Source organism: Equus quagga, chromosome 11 (assembly GCF_021613505.1).
Source record: "Equus quagga isolate Etosha38 chromosome 11, UCLA_HA_Equagga_1.0, whole genome shotgun sequence".
NCBI classification, from domain to species: domain Eukaryota; kingdom Metazoa; phylum Chordata; class Mammalia; order Perissodactyla; family Equidae; genus Equus; species Equus quagga.
In genome coordinates, this window is record NC_060277.1 from 116,019,078 (window position 1) to 116,038,425 (window position 19,348).

Below are 19,348 nucleotides of genomic sequence, written 5' to 3' on the forward strand. Positions count from 1 at the left end.
TTTCTCTGACATCTTCCAGTTCACTAATTCTCTCATCCATGTCTGATCTCTTAAACCTGTCCACTAGGCTTTTAAATTTTAATTATGATGTTTTTAATTTCTAAAAGCTCTTTTTAGTTCTTTATAGAATCTGCTTAGTCACTTTTTATAGTTTCTTCTTCCCTGTAGATATTTTCAAGCTTGGCTTTTCTCTCTTTAGACAGAGTAGGCATAGTTTATCCCATTATGTGCATCTGATAATGCCAACACCTGAATTTATCCACTGTCTGTTATGCAGACATTCGTGGCATCTTGCTTCCTTGTATGCTTGGTCTATTATTGGTCCACTTGGGCTCCCAAAACAGAATTCCACAGACTGAGCGCTTCAACGACAGAAATTTATTTTCTCTCAGTGCTGGAGGCTGGAAGTCCGAGGTCACAGTGCCGGCATGGCTGATTCCTGGTGAGAGCTCTCTTCCTGGTTTGCAGATGGCTGCCTTGCCGTGTCCTCACACGGCCTTTCCTTGCTGTGTGCTCCAGGAGAGAGAGAGGGCAGTCTGGTGTCTCTTCTTATGAGGACACAAACATTCAGTCTGTAACACTTGGTCCCTTTTGACTGTGTGATGCTCATTGTTCTCGAGAAATAATTGTCATTGTCCTGTGTTGTCTGGGAGGAAGACATGGTCCTCAGGGGAGGTTTTGTGTTTGCATCTCCCAATACTGGGGGAGGGTTCCATTCCCTATCTGCTTTAAAATTATCGACTTGAGTGTTTTGGATAATCAAGTGATGTGAATTTGGGCTGCAAATCCATGCAAGAGCAGACTCTAGAGTGGTTCCTATTCATATTTACTTGTAGTTCATCCTTCTTTTGAGAGTGTAACCCTGTGGGGTCCCAGATTTAGGGGAAGATGTTCTCCCAATACACGCCCACTTTGGCCTAGCCCTAAGCTCTTACTTAGGTCCCACCCCCTTCCCTAAAGAAGGAACTCTGTTCCTTGGCTTCAGCAGGCATCTGTGAGGCAAAAGCAGTTTTTGACCTCTGCTTACTACTACTCTGGGTTCTCATCACCTAGAATTTGGGCTAATGTTCCTTGCTATTTTGTCATCTCTTCAATGCTTTTAAAATGTATTTAAACTATTTCAGTCATCATTTCTAGTAGCTTTTGAAGCTGGGTACCTGAGGGTTACTGTAAATATCAATAAGATTACCTTTCGATCTTGTTATGAAAAGAAGTTAATCTTGTCAATTTGCTATTTTTCCTGTTTAACCTGAGGCAGTATAACTCAAGGATCACATGGATTTATGAAGTTGTTTTACAGAAAAAATAGAATGCCTTCAAGGATCACTAGATAACCAGCTCCCAGCTGCCCAGAAGTCAGATTGCCCAAGGGTCTTATCAGGAAAGAAAGAAACTGGGATTACCCCTTTGTTTCTGCGAAACTCCTTCTGCCACACCCCTTAGCTCTATAATCCTCCCTGCTCTCTTCTCTTGTTAAGGCAGATTTGAGAGCACCTAAGCTCCCGCCTTCTCATTTTGGCCAATTCGAATAAAGCCTTCTCCATCTCCAAGCACCGATGTCTCAGTGTTTGGCTTACTGCACATCGGGCACACGAATTTGAGATTAAGAGGTTCCGTTTTACCTTCAGCAGGAAGGTTGGTCCAAACAATCTGCAGATAGAACTTTCTTCATCTGCTCTTATTCCTTAAATCTTCAACCTTCAAGGCTGCAATTATCATTCATTCATTGTTTTAGCACATTCTTATTGAATGCCCACCCCAGGACTGGCATTGTGCATCCTGCTAAGCATTGGGAAACAATGGGAATCTGACAGTCAATTTTGTGTGTTGACTTGGCTGGGGCATGGTGCCCAGATATTTGGTCTGACAAGAGATTTTCACATATTGAGGTATAGGGTAGCTATTCTGGTTTAACACTCATTCATCTTGAACTAAAAAATCTGACTTATGGTCTTTGAAACATACATTGTACATCTGCTTTAACTATTAAAGTAAAGACTGCATTAAACGTTATCTCAAAGTAAAAGAATGCACTCTTTTATTTTTAATTTTTTTTCTTTTGAGGAAGATTAGCCCTGAGCTAACATCTGTGCCCATCTCCCTCTATTTTATATGTGGGATGCCTGTCACAGCCTGGCTTGATAAGCAGTATGTAGGTCTGCATCCGGGATCGAACTGGTGAACCCTGGGCTGCCAAAGCGGAGCACTCTAACTTAACCAGTATGCTACTGGGCTGGCCCCAAATGCATACTTCCCTTCCTATGCACACCAGTACCAGTAATGCTCGTGTTAGTACTCCTGAAGATAAATTCCCTTTCCCGGACATCAGGGTCGTGGTGACCTGCAGATTTGCAACTGAACAGCTGTCTGAAACTTTGATGAATATGTATCCTAGGCGTGTTTAAGGTAAGTCCTCTGTTCTAAAAAGGTGTAAGACTGTACTCCTTACTGCTGTAAGACCTCGCTTCCCTGGAATGCTTTCTTCCTTTCTGGAAGAGGCCTTCCCGGGTTGTGATCCTTATTCTGGCTCAAGTAAAACTCACGTTATCTTTCTTACCTATAGAATGATGACTGGTTATTTTGCGTCTACAGGTCAAACATTACTCTGGATGTTTCCGTGAAGGTGTTTTTAGATGAGATTAACATTGGAATCGGTGGACTTTGAGTAGAGCCTCCGTGGTGTGGGTGCACCTCATCCACCCAGCTGGGAGCCCGACTAGAGCAAACACTGACCTCCCCAAGGGAGAGGGACTTCTGCCCGCAGAACGCTCCCCCTGGGCCCCACCTGCCCCGCAGGTCTTGGTCTTGCAGCTGAACAACTGTGAGAGCTGGTTCCTTTAAATAAATTTCTCTCCCTACAGACATCCTGTTGGTCCAGTTTCTCTGGACAACCCGACCAAGACGGGGCAAAGCAGACTTTATTCTGCCCTCAAGTCTCTGTCCAGTCGTGGGGAGAATTAGCATTGGATAATCGTGTGCAAAACAAAAAGAGTAAGATAGCCCCCCAGAGGTGTTGCAGGAGACGCCCAGGTTGGGGAAAGCCCCTGTGAGGTGACCCTCTGGCTGACCTCGGACTGAAGGACATGACAGAGACCTGGCAAACGGGACAAGGGCAGAGGGGGCAGAGGGGGGCCCGCTGGAGCAGCCTCTGTGCCCAGAGAAGGGCAGGCCAGTGGGCAGGGGCAGGCTTAGCGTCAGGGCCAGGGAAGAGCCGAGTCAGGGCAAGGTCAGGCCACGGCAAGGGCCACACAAGGTCAAGGGCAGGTCAAAGGCAACGTCATGAGCACAGCCAGGACGAGCACAATCCGCGAAGGACCGCCAGGGCCTCAAGGCCCGGGGCCGCGGTGCCCCGCCCCAACCACGACGTCGTCCGGCCCCTCGCCCAATCCCCGCGCGTCCCCGAGACTCGGTCCCACCCCTCTCCCAATCCTCCAGGCTAAGCCCCGCCCGTCTCCCAGTCCCCGCGCGCCTCCGTGGCTCGGTCCCGCCCCCTCCCTCCCCTCATCCAATCCCCACGCGCCTCCGTGGCCCGGTCCCACCCCCTGCCGCCCCTCACCCAATCCCCGCGCGTTCCCGCGCCGTCGCAGCGTCTCTGTGTTGCCTGAGGCGGGCTGCGGCCTGGACATGGCTAACATGGAGGCGCTGCTGAAGCGGGAGCTGGGCTGCGGCTCCGTCAAGGCCACGGGTCACTCCGGAGGCGGGTGCATTAGCCAGGGCCAGAGTTACGACACGGACAGAGGACGAGTGTTTGTGAAAGTGAACCCCAAGGCGGAGGTCAGGGCCGCCGTGGGCGGGGGGGGCGGGGGGGGGGCAGGGGACTCGGGGAGGGGGTCAGAGGTCCTGGGTCCGGTCCTGGTCGGGGTCCAGGTCGGGGTCTGGGGCCCGAGGTCCAGGGTCCAGGTCCTGGCCCGGGTCCGTGTCGGAGTTGGAGTCCGGGGTCTGGGTCGATGGTCCGAGGTCCGAGGTCCAGGGTCCCCGAGCCTCCCGAGTGCAGCGGGGATCGTGCACTATGGACGGTGATGCTGTGCACGCTGTCCCCGTGATTGGTGTGGCCGCTACTTTGGGAAAATCCGTTGTTTATGGCGAGTTTTGAAGAGGGGCGTGTAGGAGAAGCCCTTGTCCTGGGATCCTTGTGAACCTGCAGACATCGCACCCTGTCTGAGTGATGGGACACACGGTAGCCCCGGCAGGTCCGCTCAGGCTGCTGTCACTGTCCCTAGACTCGGGCGTAGCAAACGTTTATTTCCCAGGTCTGGAGGCTGGAAGCCAAGATCGGGGCGCAGCGGGTTCGGGGTCTGGTGAGCCCGTCCGGGACGCAGAGGCGCTTCTCCCCGCGTCCTCGGGAATACCGTCGTGGGCTCCACCCCAGGGCCCCACCGCCTAACGCCGTCACGTCGGGGTTAGGCTTCAACATGGGAATTTTGGGGGACACGACATTCAGTCCGATGCAGCGCCCTCTGCGTCCGTTTGTACGTGGAGTCTGCTCCGGGGCCCGCGGAGGGTCGGGGGCTCACTGCCGAAGGGTGCTCGGTCTGCTTGTTGCGGGCCTTTCTTTGTCCAGTTTGGGTGGGTTCACTCCAGGACTGTCGGCTTGAAGGCCCAGGCTGGCGGCGCAGGCAGCGCGGGGCTGGGCGCCGCCTTGTTTCCACGGGGCTGAGGGTGCTCACCCCAGAACCTAGTCCTACGGGTCACACACCCTGGCCGTGCTCTTCTCCTTCCTTAGAAATCATCCTGGCCCCTATTTTAATTTTCTTTGCAGAAATGTGTCCCACCTTCCACGATGTGGGATGATCTCTTTCTGAAGCGCTGCTGTTCTCTCAAGACCAACCTTCTCCTCTTTGTTCTGCAGAGATCAGCTGCGTGTGGTCCTGTACATCCCTTTTAGAGGCATCTGCCAACTGTTCGTCCTCGAAGTTACCCTTAGGTCGATTGCCCCCAGGCAGTGCCAGTGTAGCGGTGTGTCCTTCCTGACTTCCTGCGGCAGGGCGTCTGTGGGTTTTTCCTCTTTTGTGGCGTGCATCCTTTTTATGTCTGTATTTCCACCTTCACTGGCATTTGTAATAATTCACAACTTGGTGTTGATTACAGGGGAAGCAAGTATTTTCCATGATTAAAATGGAACCACTTAGGGATGCTTTTTAAGCTTTGTTCTGCTGCTGCTATTTCTTCGTGTTCTTACTCACTTTTTATTTCGTGGTTAAAGGCCATTTTCTTTTCGCTGATCTTCCTTAGGTGAGTTCCTTCTAGCCCTTTGGTAATAGTTCCAAACATGTTGTTTCTAGCATGCTTTGGAATGTGTGAGTTATGCAGATGCACTGGCCGTGGCGTCTGCCTTTGCTGGCTGTTTGGAAAAGGGACTCTGTTCTACCTTCCTCCAGACTTCTAAGAGAAGACTACCTTGTTGCTCTTTCTGTCTTCCTTCTCACCCCTGCTGGAGTTGACCTGGTCTAGGTTGTTTTCCTCTTGATTATTCTTATCTGCACTTTGCACACTGTGTCATACTCCGCCCCTCAGTTCTAGATCTTTGGGAGCACGATGCTGACTTTACCTGGTGGCAGTGTTCCTAGGGTTAGTCGGACACTCAGGACCATGTAGCAGTGGGTATTTCTTCGAGAAGCCTTGGCTTCTGGCTGGGTTCACAGATCCTCCTTCGCGTCTCCCTGCATTTTAAAAGTTCTGTCCCTTGCTTTACTCTCACAAATGGTGCTCTCGTACGGAGTGTGGCCAGGGCCCAGTTATTTTCCCTTTATCTTCTAAAGAGAATGCTCTGAAAATTCTCCTTAAGACAGTTTTGTTCTTTGTCCTCTGTGATTTTGGCTCTCCATATAATAATAATAATTTAGATAATAATATTTATAAAAGTGTTTAGAATGGACGATGTACGTGTTAGCTGCTGACTCCGTTAATCATGACAGCAAAACTATGAAATTGGTAGTTATTAACCTCATTTTACAGATGAGGAAACTGAGGCACAGAGAGCTTAAGTAACTTGCCCGAGGTCACAGAGTTAGTAACTATAAGAATAAGTCCATGGCAGCACTGTTTGTGGTAGCGCCAAACTGGAAGCCCAGCTGTCCATCAGCAGGAGCTGAATGAGCACATTCTGGAATATTCACACGGCAGAGCTCTCTCTCTACAGCTGTGAGAATAAACAATGACTGTTGATGCACCAATGTGATGGAGAAGCCAGGCCATCTGCCCCTGTGCCTAGAATGACAAAGCAGACAGGACAGGTCTGCGCTGTGGGGGTGGGGGTGGCTGGGGAAGAGAAGAGCCTCTGCGCGGGAGTGTCCAGTCTCTGGATCGGGCAGCAGTTGCACGGTGTGCTGACTCTGTGAGAACTAGATTTGGGTGTTTCCGAGTTTGCATTTTTCTGCATGTGCTTCTGTAGCATCTTTACTTGAAGAAAAGGAAAAGATACTTCAAAGGGGAGGAATTATCTCATCTGGGAAGTCAGGGAAGATTTCTCTGAGAACTCAAAACCGATGTTAGTTGAAATCTGAAGCGTGACAAGGAAGGAGCTGACTTGGTAAAAGATGGGGCATAGTGTTCCGAGCAGAGGTGACATTGCTTGGGGGGCTTCCAGGCTGGAGGAGGCAGGGGTCTTTGAGGAACTGAAAGAAAGCTGTGATCCAGGAGCATGGGTCGGGGGGTGTGCATGCAAGTTAGGGGCGGAGCCCGTGGGGGGGCCCAGATGAGGGTAGGGAGGTGGGGCTGTCAGGCAGAAAGCAGGCAGGGTTGGTAGCTGGGGTGTGTTCAGGGTGGGGTCCACCTTCTCTAGGGGTCACTGCAGTGGGGACAGGGTTGGTAGCTGGGGTGTGTTCAGGGTGGGGTCTGCCTTCTCTGGTGGTCACTGCAGTGGGGGCAGGGAGGCCAGGTGGAGGATGGTTGCGGCAGTCAGGAAACAAGGACTTCTGGGCAGGATGGAAATGGGGTGAGAAGAGATGGTTTTCAGTGCTAAGAAGGAGATGCCATAGAACCCTGTGGTCCATTCAGGTGAAAAAGAGACTCCAGGTTCCTGGCACGTGTGGATGGAGGGCGACCTGCACCCGAGGGGCCAGGTGGGCAGGGTTGTGGTTGAGGTGCTGTGTGAGGATGACCCACGTTCACAGTCCAGCTCTGTGCCAGGCGCTTAGTGAGGTGCTAGTTAGGAGCCTCTACTTTCCTCCCTGTGGAGCGACTTCGGATTCGGCGACAGCATCGAGATGGGGTCCAGCACCAGAAAGTGCAGCCTCGAACGTACCCTCTCCGCCACCAAAAAGCCAACCAGCCGTCCGTGTCAGTGCGGTGCTTGAGAACACGCGGCCCCACAGCACATCCACAGGCGGCCTCTTGCTCTCCCTCCTCTCCCGGCTCCTCTGTCGTTTTTCTACAGGCCAAGAGGATGTTTGAAGGGGAGATGGCAAGTCTGACGGCCATCCTGAAAACAGGCACAGTGAAAGTGCCCAGACCCATCAAGGTTCTCGATGCGCCCGGAGGCGGCAGCATGCTGGTGATGGAGCACCTGGACATGTCCCATCTCAGCAGGTGTGTTGGCGTCTTCCCTCTGGTTGGCTTTGTTTTTCCTCTGAGTGGTTCCTTCATGCCTGGAGCTTGTATGTGGGGGTATAATTTTGAGGCATGTGCTGTGAGGAACCCATGACCCCACGCCTGAGGGGTTCTGCAGCCAAAGGCAAACAGGAAGGGACTCTCTCAAGGTGAGGTGCTGGCAAGGACCTGGCTGCAAGCTCAGAGGCGGCTGGGAAGGGCTGTCAAATGATCAGGGCCCTTCATCTCCCCCTTGCTTCACCAAAATAGAGTTTGTATCCTCAGATGTTTGACCTGCTCCGTGTGGCCTGTGGCCTTTCAGATGGGTGTCTGTCTGCATTTATGTCACGCATTTAGTTGCTGCCTTTGGTTTCACAGTCATGCTGCAAAGCTTGGAGCCCAGCTAGCAGATCTACACCTAGATAACAAGAAGCTTGGAGAGACGCTCCGGAAGGAGGCCAGCACAGTGGGTATGGGGCTGTGTGGGCCCCGAGGGACCCTCGAATGGAGGACATTTGGCCAGTATGGGTGCGTGGGTGTGGTTGTGCCACGGCTGTGTGAGGATCAGACCCGTGTTGATGCCAGGGAGGAATGTCGACCCCACGCTGCGTGCTTGTAGAGCGCACACAGTGGGTGCAGTTAGCGTCCTGTCCTGCAGAGGCATTTGAAAGACAGGAAATATTTCCTGGACTTGAAGCCTCATCACATTTGGTTCCTTTTACCTCTCACTCTCCAGAAGAAAGCCTATCAAAGTTTCTCTGGCATTCTATACAGTGCCTTTTCCCCTAAGGAAAGTGAGACGTGAGGCTCAAACTGACAGCCTCACACTTGACCCTTTGGAGCTTAATGTGGCGTTAGCATTGAGGTGTCCTCCAGTAGTCCCCTCCTTTGACCTCTCATAAGCCCTGCGCAGCCCATAGGATGACTCTGCCAGGCAGAGTAGCTGACACACCAGAAACATGACCAAGAACCTACTGTGCCCAACAGGTCGGGCAGACTCCTGTCCTGTGAGAATCTGCTGTGCTGGACAGACAGCCTGTCCCTTCCAAGTCACATGTGGCTTAGTCCTGCAGGACTTGCTTTGACTTTGGGAGCTGCAAATGATGAGACCATTTCAAAGCACAGTTGTGTGTCTTTCACGAATGGCAAATGCTAAGCTGGCCATGGAAGGCCTTCCTTTTCTGATGGGTCATGGGGTGGATTTTTCCTCCTTTTTTGTACGCAACATTGTTGCTCTTCTGAGCATCCTCTGGTGCCTCTCCTGGGAAGTAGTGGGCATCCTGGATTGTTAAGTGTGACAGGTCAGGCTCTGTTCCTGGGTCCTGAGAGTCGGTGGAGACCATGGCCCTCATTTGTCTCTGGATGAGAACAGGGTAAAGAAGCGTGCACTGAGGTTAGGCCTCCAAGCTGCTCTGAGCTCCAGCAGCAGGCCTGAGCGGGCAAGGAACTAGGCATCCTTCTTGTTTTCCTTTTGCTTGCAAGGGAAAGGAGGCGGGCAGGTGGAACGGCCCTTCGTGGACCAGTTCGGGTTTGATGTGGTGACGTGCTGTGGATACCTCCCCCAGGTGAGCAACATTTTGCCTCCATTTCCCAATCAGGTCAACTCTTTAGAAACAGCTGGGGAAAACACACCCTCTCCCTTTTTTGGTGAAATGTGGTAAAAGTCCTCCCTTTTTTCTTTGCTAATTTTTAAGAGGTTGTCGTACCTCACATGCTGGGTAAGCTCAGAGAAACAGAGAAGGACCAGCAAGTTAGGATGCTGGATTTCAAGGTGGATAAAAATCAGAAATTTAGAGGCTGGCCCTGTGGCCAAGTGGTTAAGTTTGTGGCCCCGCTCCAGTGGCACAGAGTTTCGCCCAGTTCAGATCCTGGGCGCAGACCTAGTATCGCTCATCAAGCCATGCTGAGGCCGCGTCCTACATAGCAGAACTAGAAAGACCTACAACTAGAATATACAACTATGTACTGGGGGGCTTTGGGGAGAGGAAGGAAGAAAAAAATTAGAAAGTTAAAACATGTCTAATTCTACATAGTCAGCTCTCAAAGGTAGCATAAGAAAAGGTTGTAACTCTAGATTTATGGTGTTAAGGTTGGTCCCCCGGGAATTTCATTCTGGGGAGTTCTGCTTGATGCCCAGCAAAGACAGAGTGGGTTGGATGGTGGCTGTGTTCTCAGGAAAGGCAGGTGGCTTCTGAGAAGGAATACTGAGGAATCTAGAAAGCTGGCAGGGATTTCCTGGGAGCAGAGGGTGTGGCAGACACAATTCAGATTTTGAAATGTTGTAGGAGGTGGTCCAGGAACCTGCTTGGTTAGTGAGTGGCTGAGGGCTGGGGCTCCCTGGTCCTGGCTGCTCCATGCTGTGCTGGGGGGGCTTCAGCTGGCCCTCTCCTTCTTCTCCTGCCTGTAACTCACTGTGTGTGTTGCATGTATACGTACATTTGTGGATGCACACATGAAGGTGTGTGAGGGTGCCTATGTGTGAGATTACGTGTGTTTGTGCATGATATTATGTCATTTGGTGTCACATACGGCCCACTGTGCTGCTCTGCTTTTGTGAATGTCTGTCTTGCTTCCTTCCTGGGTGGTCAGCACCTCTGGCCTGGATATCCTCTCTCAGAGGTGTTTTTGAATGGGGCTCTGCATGGCTTCTCATGTTATCACTCTCTGCAGAGGGCAGGGCTGGCTGCTCAGGAGAAACTGAAGAGGGGTCCTCCATGCCCAGGTGGATGGTCAGAAATGAGCCCCAGGGGTCAGGGAAGGCCAGCACCTCTGGCCTCTGTGCTCCCCTGTGAGTATAGATTGAAAGAAAACGTCCTAGAGCTCTTCAGAGTGCTTGCTGCTCCTCAGTGGCAAGGGCCCCCTTGTTTCCCACTGCTCCTGGAACAGGATCTAAGGTCCCAGCATATCCGAGAGGCCCCATGCTGCCTGGTCAGCGCCCACTCCTTCACACCCATCCCTGTAGTAGCACCTCTAATGACCAGCCCTTTCCACTTTAGGGTACCTCCTTCAGGTACCCCATTTTCCTCTGAGCTCTGTTTTCTCCCTTCTCTGTGGCCCGTGCAGGTGAATGACTGGCAGAAGGACTGGGTTGAATTCTATGCCCAGCAGCGCATTCAGCCCCAGATGGACATGGTGGAGAAGGGGTCTGGGGACAGGGAGGCCCGTGAGCTCTGGTCTGCTCTGCAGGTGAGTGGAACCCCACGCGCCCTGTGCCCACCATGCCCTGTAGGCCTGACTGAGGGGGGTGCCAAGGCAGGTGCGGCCACCTGTGGATCTGGGTCTGGACAGGCGGCAGGTGGGGCCAGCCCGGAGGGCGGCTGTTGGTGTCTCTCCACCGTGTGTGAGCTGTGCGTGTCCGAATGCATCTGTGTGCCATGTTCTGCTCAGGCTTGTGGACCACACTTAGAAAAGCATCTGCATCCCTCCCGCACGTATTGGTCACCTCGCTGAGCCTGCATTTCCTCCCTGCAGCTGAAGATCCCTGACATGTTCCGTGATCTGGACATCGTCCCAGCCCTGCTGCACGGGGACCTCTGGGCAGGAAACGTAGCAGAGGATTCCTCTGGGCCCATCATTTTTGATCCTGCTTCTTTCTATGGCCACTCGGAGTATGAGCTGGCCATAGCGGGCATGTTTGGGGGCTTCAGTGGCTCCTTCTACTCTGCGTACCACAGCAAAATCCCCAAGGCTCCAGGGTTTGATAAGCGCCTTCGGCTGTATCAGCTCTTTCACTATTTAAACCACTGGAATCATTTCGGATCAGGGTATAGAGGGTCCTCCCTCAGCATCATGAGGAATCTCACCAAATGAGCTTGCAGTTCTCTGGAGGGAGGCCTCTGTGGGGAGTGTGTGGGGCCTCAAGTTCAGGAGCACCAGATCCTAAGCAGGTGCCTGTCCCGGTCCCTCTCGTTCCTCCACAGCCCTCTCCATCAGGGGTTCTTCCTCATTTCTTCACACACTTGCAGTAGCTTCAGACCAACTCTCCAAGCCTTGTAAAGTATGTAATATCTCAGAAGAAAGGTTTTGTCATCCTAAAGTTGTACGCCTTGTTAGACTTCCTAGCTGGATAAAACCGCACTCGAAATGTGTGAACGGAAGCACCTGCGGAGCGTGGGCTGCGTCGAACCATGCCGCTGCCGAAAGGTGGGGATGGGGAGTGGCCTGTGTACTGGGCCCTTCCCACCAGCCCCACGGTCTCAGCTCCAGGAGAGGTGCTGATGTTTGGGTCTAGACATGTGACCGTCTTACTAGGAGCATCTTACAATGACCAGTTCCAAAATCAGGCACATTCCCTGTCCTTTCGGTGTTACCTCTGGACCCTGCCACGGGCTGAGCAGGTCTGGAAACTGATTCTGGGAGTGACCAAATGGCTAGCCTCTGGAGCCATTGAATTGCTCCTGTCAGCCCTCCGTCTCGTCTGCCGTCTGCCAAGGCTTGGCAAGTTGTCATTCCTTTGCATCACACGAAACCAGCGCTGAGCCAGCCATTCCCTTTCCTGCAGTCTTGCAGCGATGAGAAATGTTCATGAATGGCATTGATGCTAATAAACCCTTTTGCATAAAAATTTGAATAAACTCTGGTTTCAGTGATGCACGAGACTGTATATTTCGCTCATTTAAATCATAATTCAATGTTTATCTTAGCTGTTTGCCAAGAAACCTTTGTAATATATTGTGACAATAAATGAGTACAACTGTTGTTTCTTAAAAGAGCAATTTTTTTCTTGACTTTGTTCGTAAGCACAGAGCTTCAAACTAAGGGCAGTGTAGCCTGAGGACTTTCCAACATCTGACGCGGGTGCAGTTTAACTGCTGTTCTCAGTCACCTGCGAGATTTGGGAAACAGTAAAGGGAGGTTGAAAGTAACTGTCAAATTGCATTTCGGGGAAGAAGCCAGTTGGTGGCCACCTCCGGGGTCCGACTTTGGGCTCGGGGCACATCAGTATCAGAGACGACACCAGTGGTCTCACGAGGAGTTCAAGGGGACTGATTCATTTTTTCTCTTGTCTGCTTTTTGTTTCTCTATTACACGTCAGGGCACCTCAGTGGGACTCAGAAGCAGAACTGATGCCTTCATTTTTATTTATTTTTTTCATTTTCTGACATCATTTATTTATTTATTTTATTGAGGTCATATTGGTTTATAACATTGTGTAATTTCAAGTGTACCTTATTACATATCAGTTTCTGTATAGACTGCATCATACTTACCACCAATAGTCTAGTTTTTATCTGTCACCATACATATGTGCCCTTTTACCCCTTTCACCCACCGCCCACCCCCTTCCCCTCTGATAACCACTAATCTGTCCCGTTTGTCCATGTGTTTGTTTACCTTCCACATGAGTGAAATCATATGGCGGTTTGTCTTTCTCTGGTTAATTTTGCTTAACATAATATCCTTCAGGTCCTTCCATATTGTTGCAAATGGGACAATTTTGTCTTTCTTTATGGTATTCCATTGTGTGTATATTCCACATCTTCATCCATTAGAACTGGTCCCTTCAGAGTTCTGGTTCTGTGGGAAGGGAGAGAGGACTGTGACTGTTAAGAGCGTGTGGTTGTGGGAGTTTCAGACATGGTGATACCTGGACTACTGTTTTCCAAGATTTTAGCCTATTTACCCCCTGGGAAAACTGGTAACTGTCTCTGAGGGAAGGATGCCATGAGCCAGCTTCATTCCGATGTGTGGGTGCTGCCCTGTTCCCCTGTGTTGGTAACAGACTGGTTTCCAGGATGGTTTTGGTTTCCGCGGTGGTGGACCTGAGGTCTTCCAAGAGATAACTGTTCTGCAGCTGACACCTTTTGGGAGGTGCTGCCCAGGGCTCCTTCTCTTCAGTGGTTAAAGTGGGAGCAGAAAGGTCAGAGGGCAGAGGCTGGATAGAACGTGTATTTGTTCAGTTCAAGAATGTTAACAGAAGGCTCTCCATCTCATGTTCCCAAATTCGCACGAACCATCAAGTAGATGAGTGCCCCGAGCAGAACCACAAGTCAGTGGCAAGGGGAAGGGTGCTTTCTGGCTCCCGGTGGTGTCGCTCGCAGGTCCCCGCTGGGTTTGGTGGTTGCTGGTCACTGGAGCAGGTGACAGGATGCTGGGCTGCCCGACAAGGAGGATGGTCTGGACCCCCTCTTGAGAGAGTCCTCTTGGGTGCTGTGCCAGGTACAGGGAATGGCTGATTCTGCCCCACAATGTCCCCCTCTGGGGCCTGAACATCACTTCTATGTCAGCATAGCGGTACTGGGGATGAGAGCTGAGGCCTGAGCTTTCCCAAACTGTATCCGGGAAAACGCTTCAGTCCTCCAGAGGGAGAAGTGTTACCGCATGCATCTCAGGGAGGCCATGGGCGAGGGAGCAGCCAAGGTGGAGACGTGGGGAAAGCTTGGCAGGCACTGAGCTGATCGACAGTGGTCACAGTGCTGCAGGGCTTTCTGGCTTTCTAAGCTTTGCAGTTTATAGCAAATATGTATGTATGGTACCTAATTTTGTATTCATAATTTTATATATATATATATATATATATATTTTTATGGATAAAGGGTTGCCAGCATCTTATAAGCCTCAAGCCCAAAGTTCCATGGACCCACCCAGAGTTGCTGTGGATTGTTCCATTCCATGAAAGCCCCTCTGTGCACATACCAAATGAGGATGAGCATCTGTTTTCTGGGCTTCTGGATCGGTGGAGGGTGGCGGGGGGAGTGAGGTTTTGATTTAGAGGTATAATTTCACGGGACACTTGTATGCTGGTGTCCTGACAGCAGCCTGCCTCCTGTCCTTGCTGAGTGGCCTGCTGACATCTGAAATAATGGGAGGTTTGGCTAGACCCATAGGGACTAGCTGTGGATACAGCATCTAGGCCCCTTGGTTGTGCAGAAGAGCGGGGAGAGGTTTGTGCTGTTTGGGCCCGCCGTGAGCACCACAGGAGGCCTCGGAGGCAGGAGGTGCAGGGGGCTGGCCGCTGCCCCGAGCGCCTGTCCAGGTCCCTCAGCTCTCATCTCGGGTGGTCGTACTTATTTCTTACTGAAAATGAGACTATTGTATGAAAATACCTCATTATATCTGCTCCTGTCAGGGTATCAGCCCTTCCACAGAAGTAAATCTAGATAACTGCACTTTAGTTCTCCACCTGAAAGCTTTTCATTTTGCATCCTGTTGATGACAGCGGAACTGAAACATGGGCTTTTCTCCCTTAAACGAGGATATGGATGTACTTTAGTGCCTTCCTGATTGGAGTCTTCACTGGAATCAGTCATTACATTGCTTCCCTCCGGGCGTTTAAAAACATTTCAGGCCGTTTGCTTCGTGTTGAGGAGCCTCAGCCAGCTGTGCCCGCCCAGTTTTTGCCCTTTATGGGGTCCTGGGTGCAGAGGGCTGAGTGATCCCCCCTTCGGTTGTTGGCCCATCATTGTTATTATTAACACTTCATGTGAGACTTCTCCCTTTGTCTTGGTTACTCATCTCCCTTTGTTCCCTTTTCCCCCGCTCACTTTTCCCTCCTTCAAATCTGACCTGCTGCTTTGGAAATACCAGGAATCATATAGCCAGTGGGGTCTAAGCAGAATGAGGGTGAGGCCAGGGAGGCTGTCTTGGGGTGAAGTGTGTATCTTCAGGGCTTGGATTTTGAGATCTCTTTTAGGCTCATTCTAGGTTTGTGGCTCAAAACATGGGCTGAGAGAACTGAGGGAACTCTTGTGGGAACTCTTGTGGAACAGGGTCTGAGCCTGGATGGATGCCCCTAAACACAAAAGCCGAGGCTCTGTGACGGTTGTGTTTTGGCGCACCAAGCCCCTCACAGGTGGGTCCTGGTGGCCGTGGAGGCCTCCCATTTACTCTGCTGTCTTGAGGCTGATGTCTGCAGGGTGGCGTTGGAGGGACACTTATAAACCGTTGAGGCAGATGGGACTCTCTTATGAAATGGTGTTTAGCATACTTTGGGATTCAAAGGGAATCTAAGTGGGGCTGGCCCTGTGGCTGAGTGTTTAAGTTCATGTGCTCCTCTTTGGCGGCTCGGGGTTCAGAGGTTCGGATCCTCCATGGTGTGGACCTAGCACCACTTGTCAAGCCACACTGTGGCAGCATCCCACATAAAATAGAGGAAGATTGGCATGGATGTTAGCTCAGGGCCAGTCTTCCTCACAAAACAAACAAACAAACAGAAAATACCAAAGAGAATCTGAGTAATTACAGCCAAAATAAGGGAGGAAAATGCAAGTGTGGAAAAGAAGCTCACTTCTCTACAGAGAGCAGCGTACCTGACCCCGAGACAAAGTTACCTCTGTTCCAAACAGACATGAAACTAACAGACGTTTTCACACTGCATCACATTAGACGTGGGTTATCTCCATGGGGGATCCTAGTGGAGGTCTTAGGAACTACAGACCATCTTAAAAACCTCAGGACAGTCCACTCCGGTGTGATGGAAACCATTCTGCACTTGGCATCAGGAAGACCAGCGCAGGGGGGGCTTGGGTACGTTACCTGAGCTTCAGATCCAGACACCCACGGGGTGTCAGAGATGAGCTTCCTGGGGGCACTGCCTGCCCGTAAGTGCTGCTCAGCACGTCTGGTGCATGTCTCCCCACTTGGGAGGGTTGCTGCTTCTATCCTCCCCATGTTCTCCCACTGAAATTTGCTTCCAAAAGCTTCTTGCATGAGAACTTGCCTCCCTGCCTGGGTTTCCTTGTGGCAGAAGTATGTGGACACACTGGAATATGTTCAGAAACAGGGATTGGCGTGCTGGGGGACTGTGGTGGGCGTAGCAAAGCAGCTGGATCACAGCCATCTCTGAATTCTGAAGTGGCAGAATTCCCGTCCCTTTCCGAGAACAACCATCTGCCCAGGGGGCGTGGTCCCAGTGCAGTTCCTTGTGGAGGCTGGAATGACGGACTAGCGGTGACACCTGGACAGTGTCCATTGGCTCCAGGTTTCAGCCAGGGCCTCAGGACCCCATCCCCTACCCTGCTGCCTGATTTCAGACTGGGCTGTGGTGATGGCCTTGGGGTTCGTGCCCTCAGCTGCCTTCCTGGGCCCCTTTTCTGAGCAGTGTTACAAGCGCCCCCCCCCCCCCCAAGACTCCCCTAACACGGAGCAATGGGCTGTTGCTTGGCTGAGGGCTTTTTCGTTCTCAGTGCCACTGACTCTGTGTTCACAGTAAGGGGATCTGAGTAAGCAGGAGAGTCCTTCCTCTGCACAGTGACCCCATTGGTACCTCGGCCTGTCCCACTACCCAGATCCACACCTCCCAGACACATTTCCCTTTAACGATGCCGAGTCCTGAGAGCTCCTGTCACAGCTCCCTGAGTGTGGGTTCCAGCTGTGCCTGAGAGGCACCTTCTGCATCTTTGCAGCCATAATTGTGGTTCTGGGAGAACCGGGAGAATGAGGAGACTGGCCGTGGTGAGGAAGGGGACTCACAGCTCACAGGGCAGCTTGGAAGTGCCTGAGTCACATCTCCCACTTGAGCTCCCAACCACAAACCAGAACTCTAAGGCAGGTTTGGGAGGAGGGTGGCGCCAGTATGCAGAGTCAAAATGCTCTTCTTGGCATGTGTCTTCATGCTGAGGATTCTGCGCTCGGACCCAGGGCTGCTCAGACGGATGCTGGGAGGCCTGGGGAGTGACTCCAAATACCTAGGTTCGGGACCAGTAAGATGGTGTGCCACTGCCTGGCTGCCACCCGTCACATTCAGACCCTGCTTGGGCAAACCATGCCCAAGGCCCGGAAGGAGGCTCAGTTAAGACCAGTGTCTCCCCCAGGGTGCTGGGAGAAGCTGGAGGGCCAGGCTCATGAGTCCTTTCCCAAGATCCAGTAGCAGGGTGGGCTTCACTAGACTGAGAGAAGAAAGCTAGGAGGAGGAACACATGGAAGGGCACATGCCCCTGACAGATGGCCGTACAATCTCTCCTGTCCCACTTGCTCTTGTGCAATGACCTTGTACATGCCAGTGCATAGATGTGTGCACACGGGCATGTGTGTGTTTTTGAAGCTCCCTTCCCAAGGCAGCCAGTCTCTGTAATCGGGAGTCCCACCTGGGGCAGGGGCAGCTGCCCGATATCAGAAACCCCAGAGCAGCCTCTATCTCTGATGGGCACCAGGCACCCTGAGGAGCAAACCCAGCGCCAGCAACGGGTGTCACTGGGCAGTACCTGGAGACTTGCTGGGCATGATGAGACCCCCAGCCTTGTCTGGACAGTGTGAGACCCAGGCAGGCCTGTGACCTGCTGCCCAGGGACAGCCTCGTCTCCTCTGGACAGTGTCCTGTGTCCAGCCGGGTGGGAGGGGTCTGGGCCAGAGCCTGCCAGGATTCACGGAACCTCTGTGCAGGGATGTCAGGCCCAGCCCGGCTCTGGGAGTGCCTGTAGCAGGTGGACCCCACCTCAGGCTGTCAGGGCACACTGTGTGGGTACATGGTCAGGGCACCACCCGCTTCAGTCCTCCTATCAGAGACCTCGTCCCTCCCTCTCTAAGAGCTGGGTCGGTCCCCCATGGGGAGCGCGCCTGCCCCACTCCGGGAGAGAACAGGCGGAGGGTGGACCCTGCCCGGGAGGCGGGGCCGGGTGCTCCGAGCCCGCAGGCCCCTCCCCCGCGGACAGCGGCCTCGGCAGCCGGAGCTCGATCCCCGGCTGGGCCGTCTGCGCCATCCCCGGGTCCCTCCCTCGTCCCCGTGTTTCCCTCCCCTTGGTCCCAGTATCCCCCGTGTCCCCACGTCCCCCGCCCCTATGGAGCAGCTGCTGCGCACCGAGCTGCGCACCGCGACCCTGCGCGCCTTCGGGAGCCCGGGCGCCGGCTTCATTAGCGAGGGGCGCGCCTACGACACGGACGCGGGCCCCGTGTTCGTCAAGGTCAACCGCAGGACGCAGGTGCACCCCCCAACCCTCCCCACTCCCCCGCCCGCGACCGCGGCCTGAGCCGGCCCCGCCGGGCTGAGAGGAGGAGGGGGTTGGGGTGGAGGTGGGTGGGAAGAGATGAGGGGAGTGGGTAGGGGTAGGGGTGAGGGGAAGGGGGAGGGGCTCGGGACAAGGGGCAAGGTAGCCTCTTCCTGGGCCGGGCCTGCACTCGCAGCCCGGGGGCAGCCTGCCCGTGGCCTTGTGGAGCTGGCAGCTCCAGGGCGAGCAGGGCCCAAGCATTTTCTGTGGGATCCCGGGGTTTTGTCTGCTGCAGGATTCATTTATTTCCTTTTGCATGGATGCACAGGAGTTTTTGGTTGGTTGTTTTAATTTCTCTACCCTCAAGCATGGGGGCGACGAGGTTTGGAGTCCGGCTACTTCTGCCCCTCCTCGAGACCCAGCGCTGGCCTTGGGTTCTTCGCACCCGTGGGCTCTCCTCAGCAGGTGGGAAGAGTCAGGAGGGAGGCCAGGACCCCAAGAAGGACCCCAAGGGCCAGGGGAACACTCCCTCTATTCACAGTCTGTGCTTTTGTTTGGTTTCCATGGCTTGCGTGAAATATTACTGTTAACTAAATATGGAAACTATAACACCTTACAAATGAGGAAAGCACCCAGGTGCCAAGGGCTGTGCTGCCTGGGCCGTGCTCTGGGGGCTGTGCCCCTTTGAGGTGTGGCAGTGGTGGGGGGTGACCCCTCCCAGTCCCCCTGCAGCCCTGCCCACCTCTGGGATGGATGAGTGGTTGGGGTTGGTCCAGCATCCCTGAGCTGTTGGCACAGGGAACGGTTGAGGAGGAATCTGACTTCAGAACTAAAACCCGTCAAAATGGTAAGCCCCGCCTCCGGGAAGCAGTTTTGGGTTCAGGGTTTACGCTGTCCTGGAACCTTCACAGCTGGTCCCGGGAAGCTCCTCTAGGCCCGACCCTTGAAACTGTCAGTGC

At 52.9% G+C, this 19,348-nt stretch overlaps 2 protein-coding genes across 4 annotated transcripts in view; both read left to right on the forward strand.

Annotated features, from left to right (window-relative positions):
- Positions 1-3,591: 3,591 nt before the first annotated feature.
- FN3KRP (fructosamine 3 kinase related protein) lies at positions 3,592-12,236 on the forward strand. The gene is made up of 6 exons (XM_046676972.1): positions 3,592-3,774; positions 7,376-7,527; positions 7,906-7,997; positions 9,010-9,092; positions 10,591-10,713; positions 10,999-12,236. The coding sequence occupies exons 1-6, from the start codon at positions 3,625-3,627 to the stop codon at positions 11,335-11,337; spliced, it is 939 nt and encodes a 312-aa protein (XP_046532928.1). The 5' UTR covers positions 3,592-3,624; the 3' UTR covers positions 11,338-12,236.
- Positions 12,237-18,065: 5,829 nt separating this feature from the next.
- The window catches only part of FN3K (fructosamine 3 kinase), an 8,673-nt gene continuing 7,390 nt past the window's right edge, over positions 18,066-19,348 (forward strand). Inside the window, exon 1 of one of the 3 annotated variants that reach the window (XM_046674227.1) lies at positions 18,066-18,383. In XM_046674227.1, coding sequence (XP_046530183.1) covers positions 18,243-18,383 — 141 coding nt within the window. In that variant the 5' untranslated portion in view covers positions 18,066-18,242. Of the gene's footprint in view, positions 18,475-18,495; positions 18,855-19,348 lie in introns of those variants that run through there. The other 2 variants (XM_046674229.1, XM_046674228.1) reach the window with 2 other exon arrangements.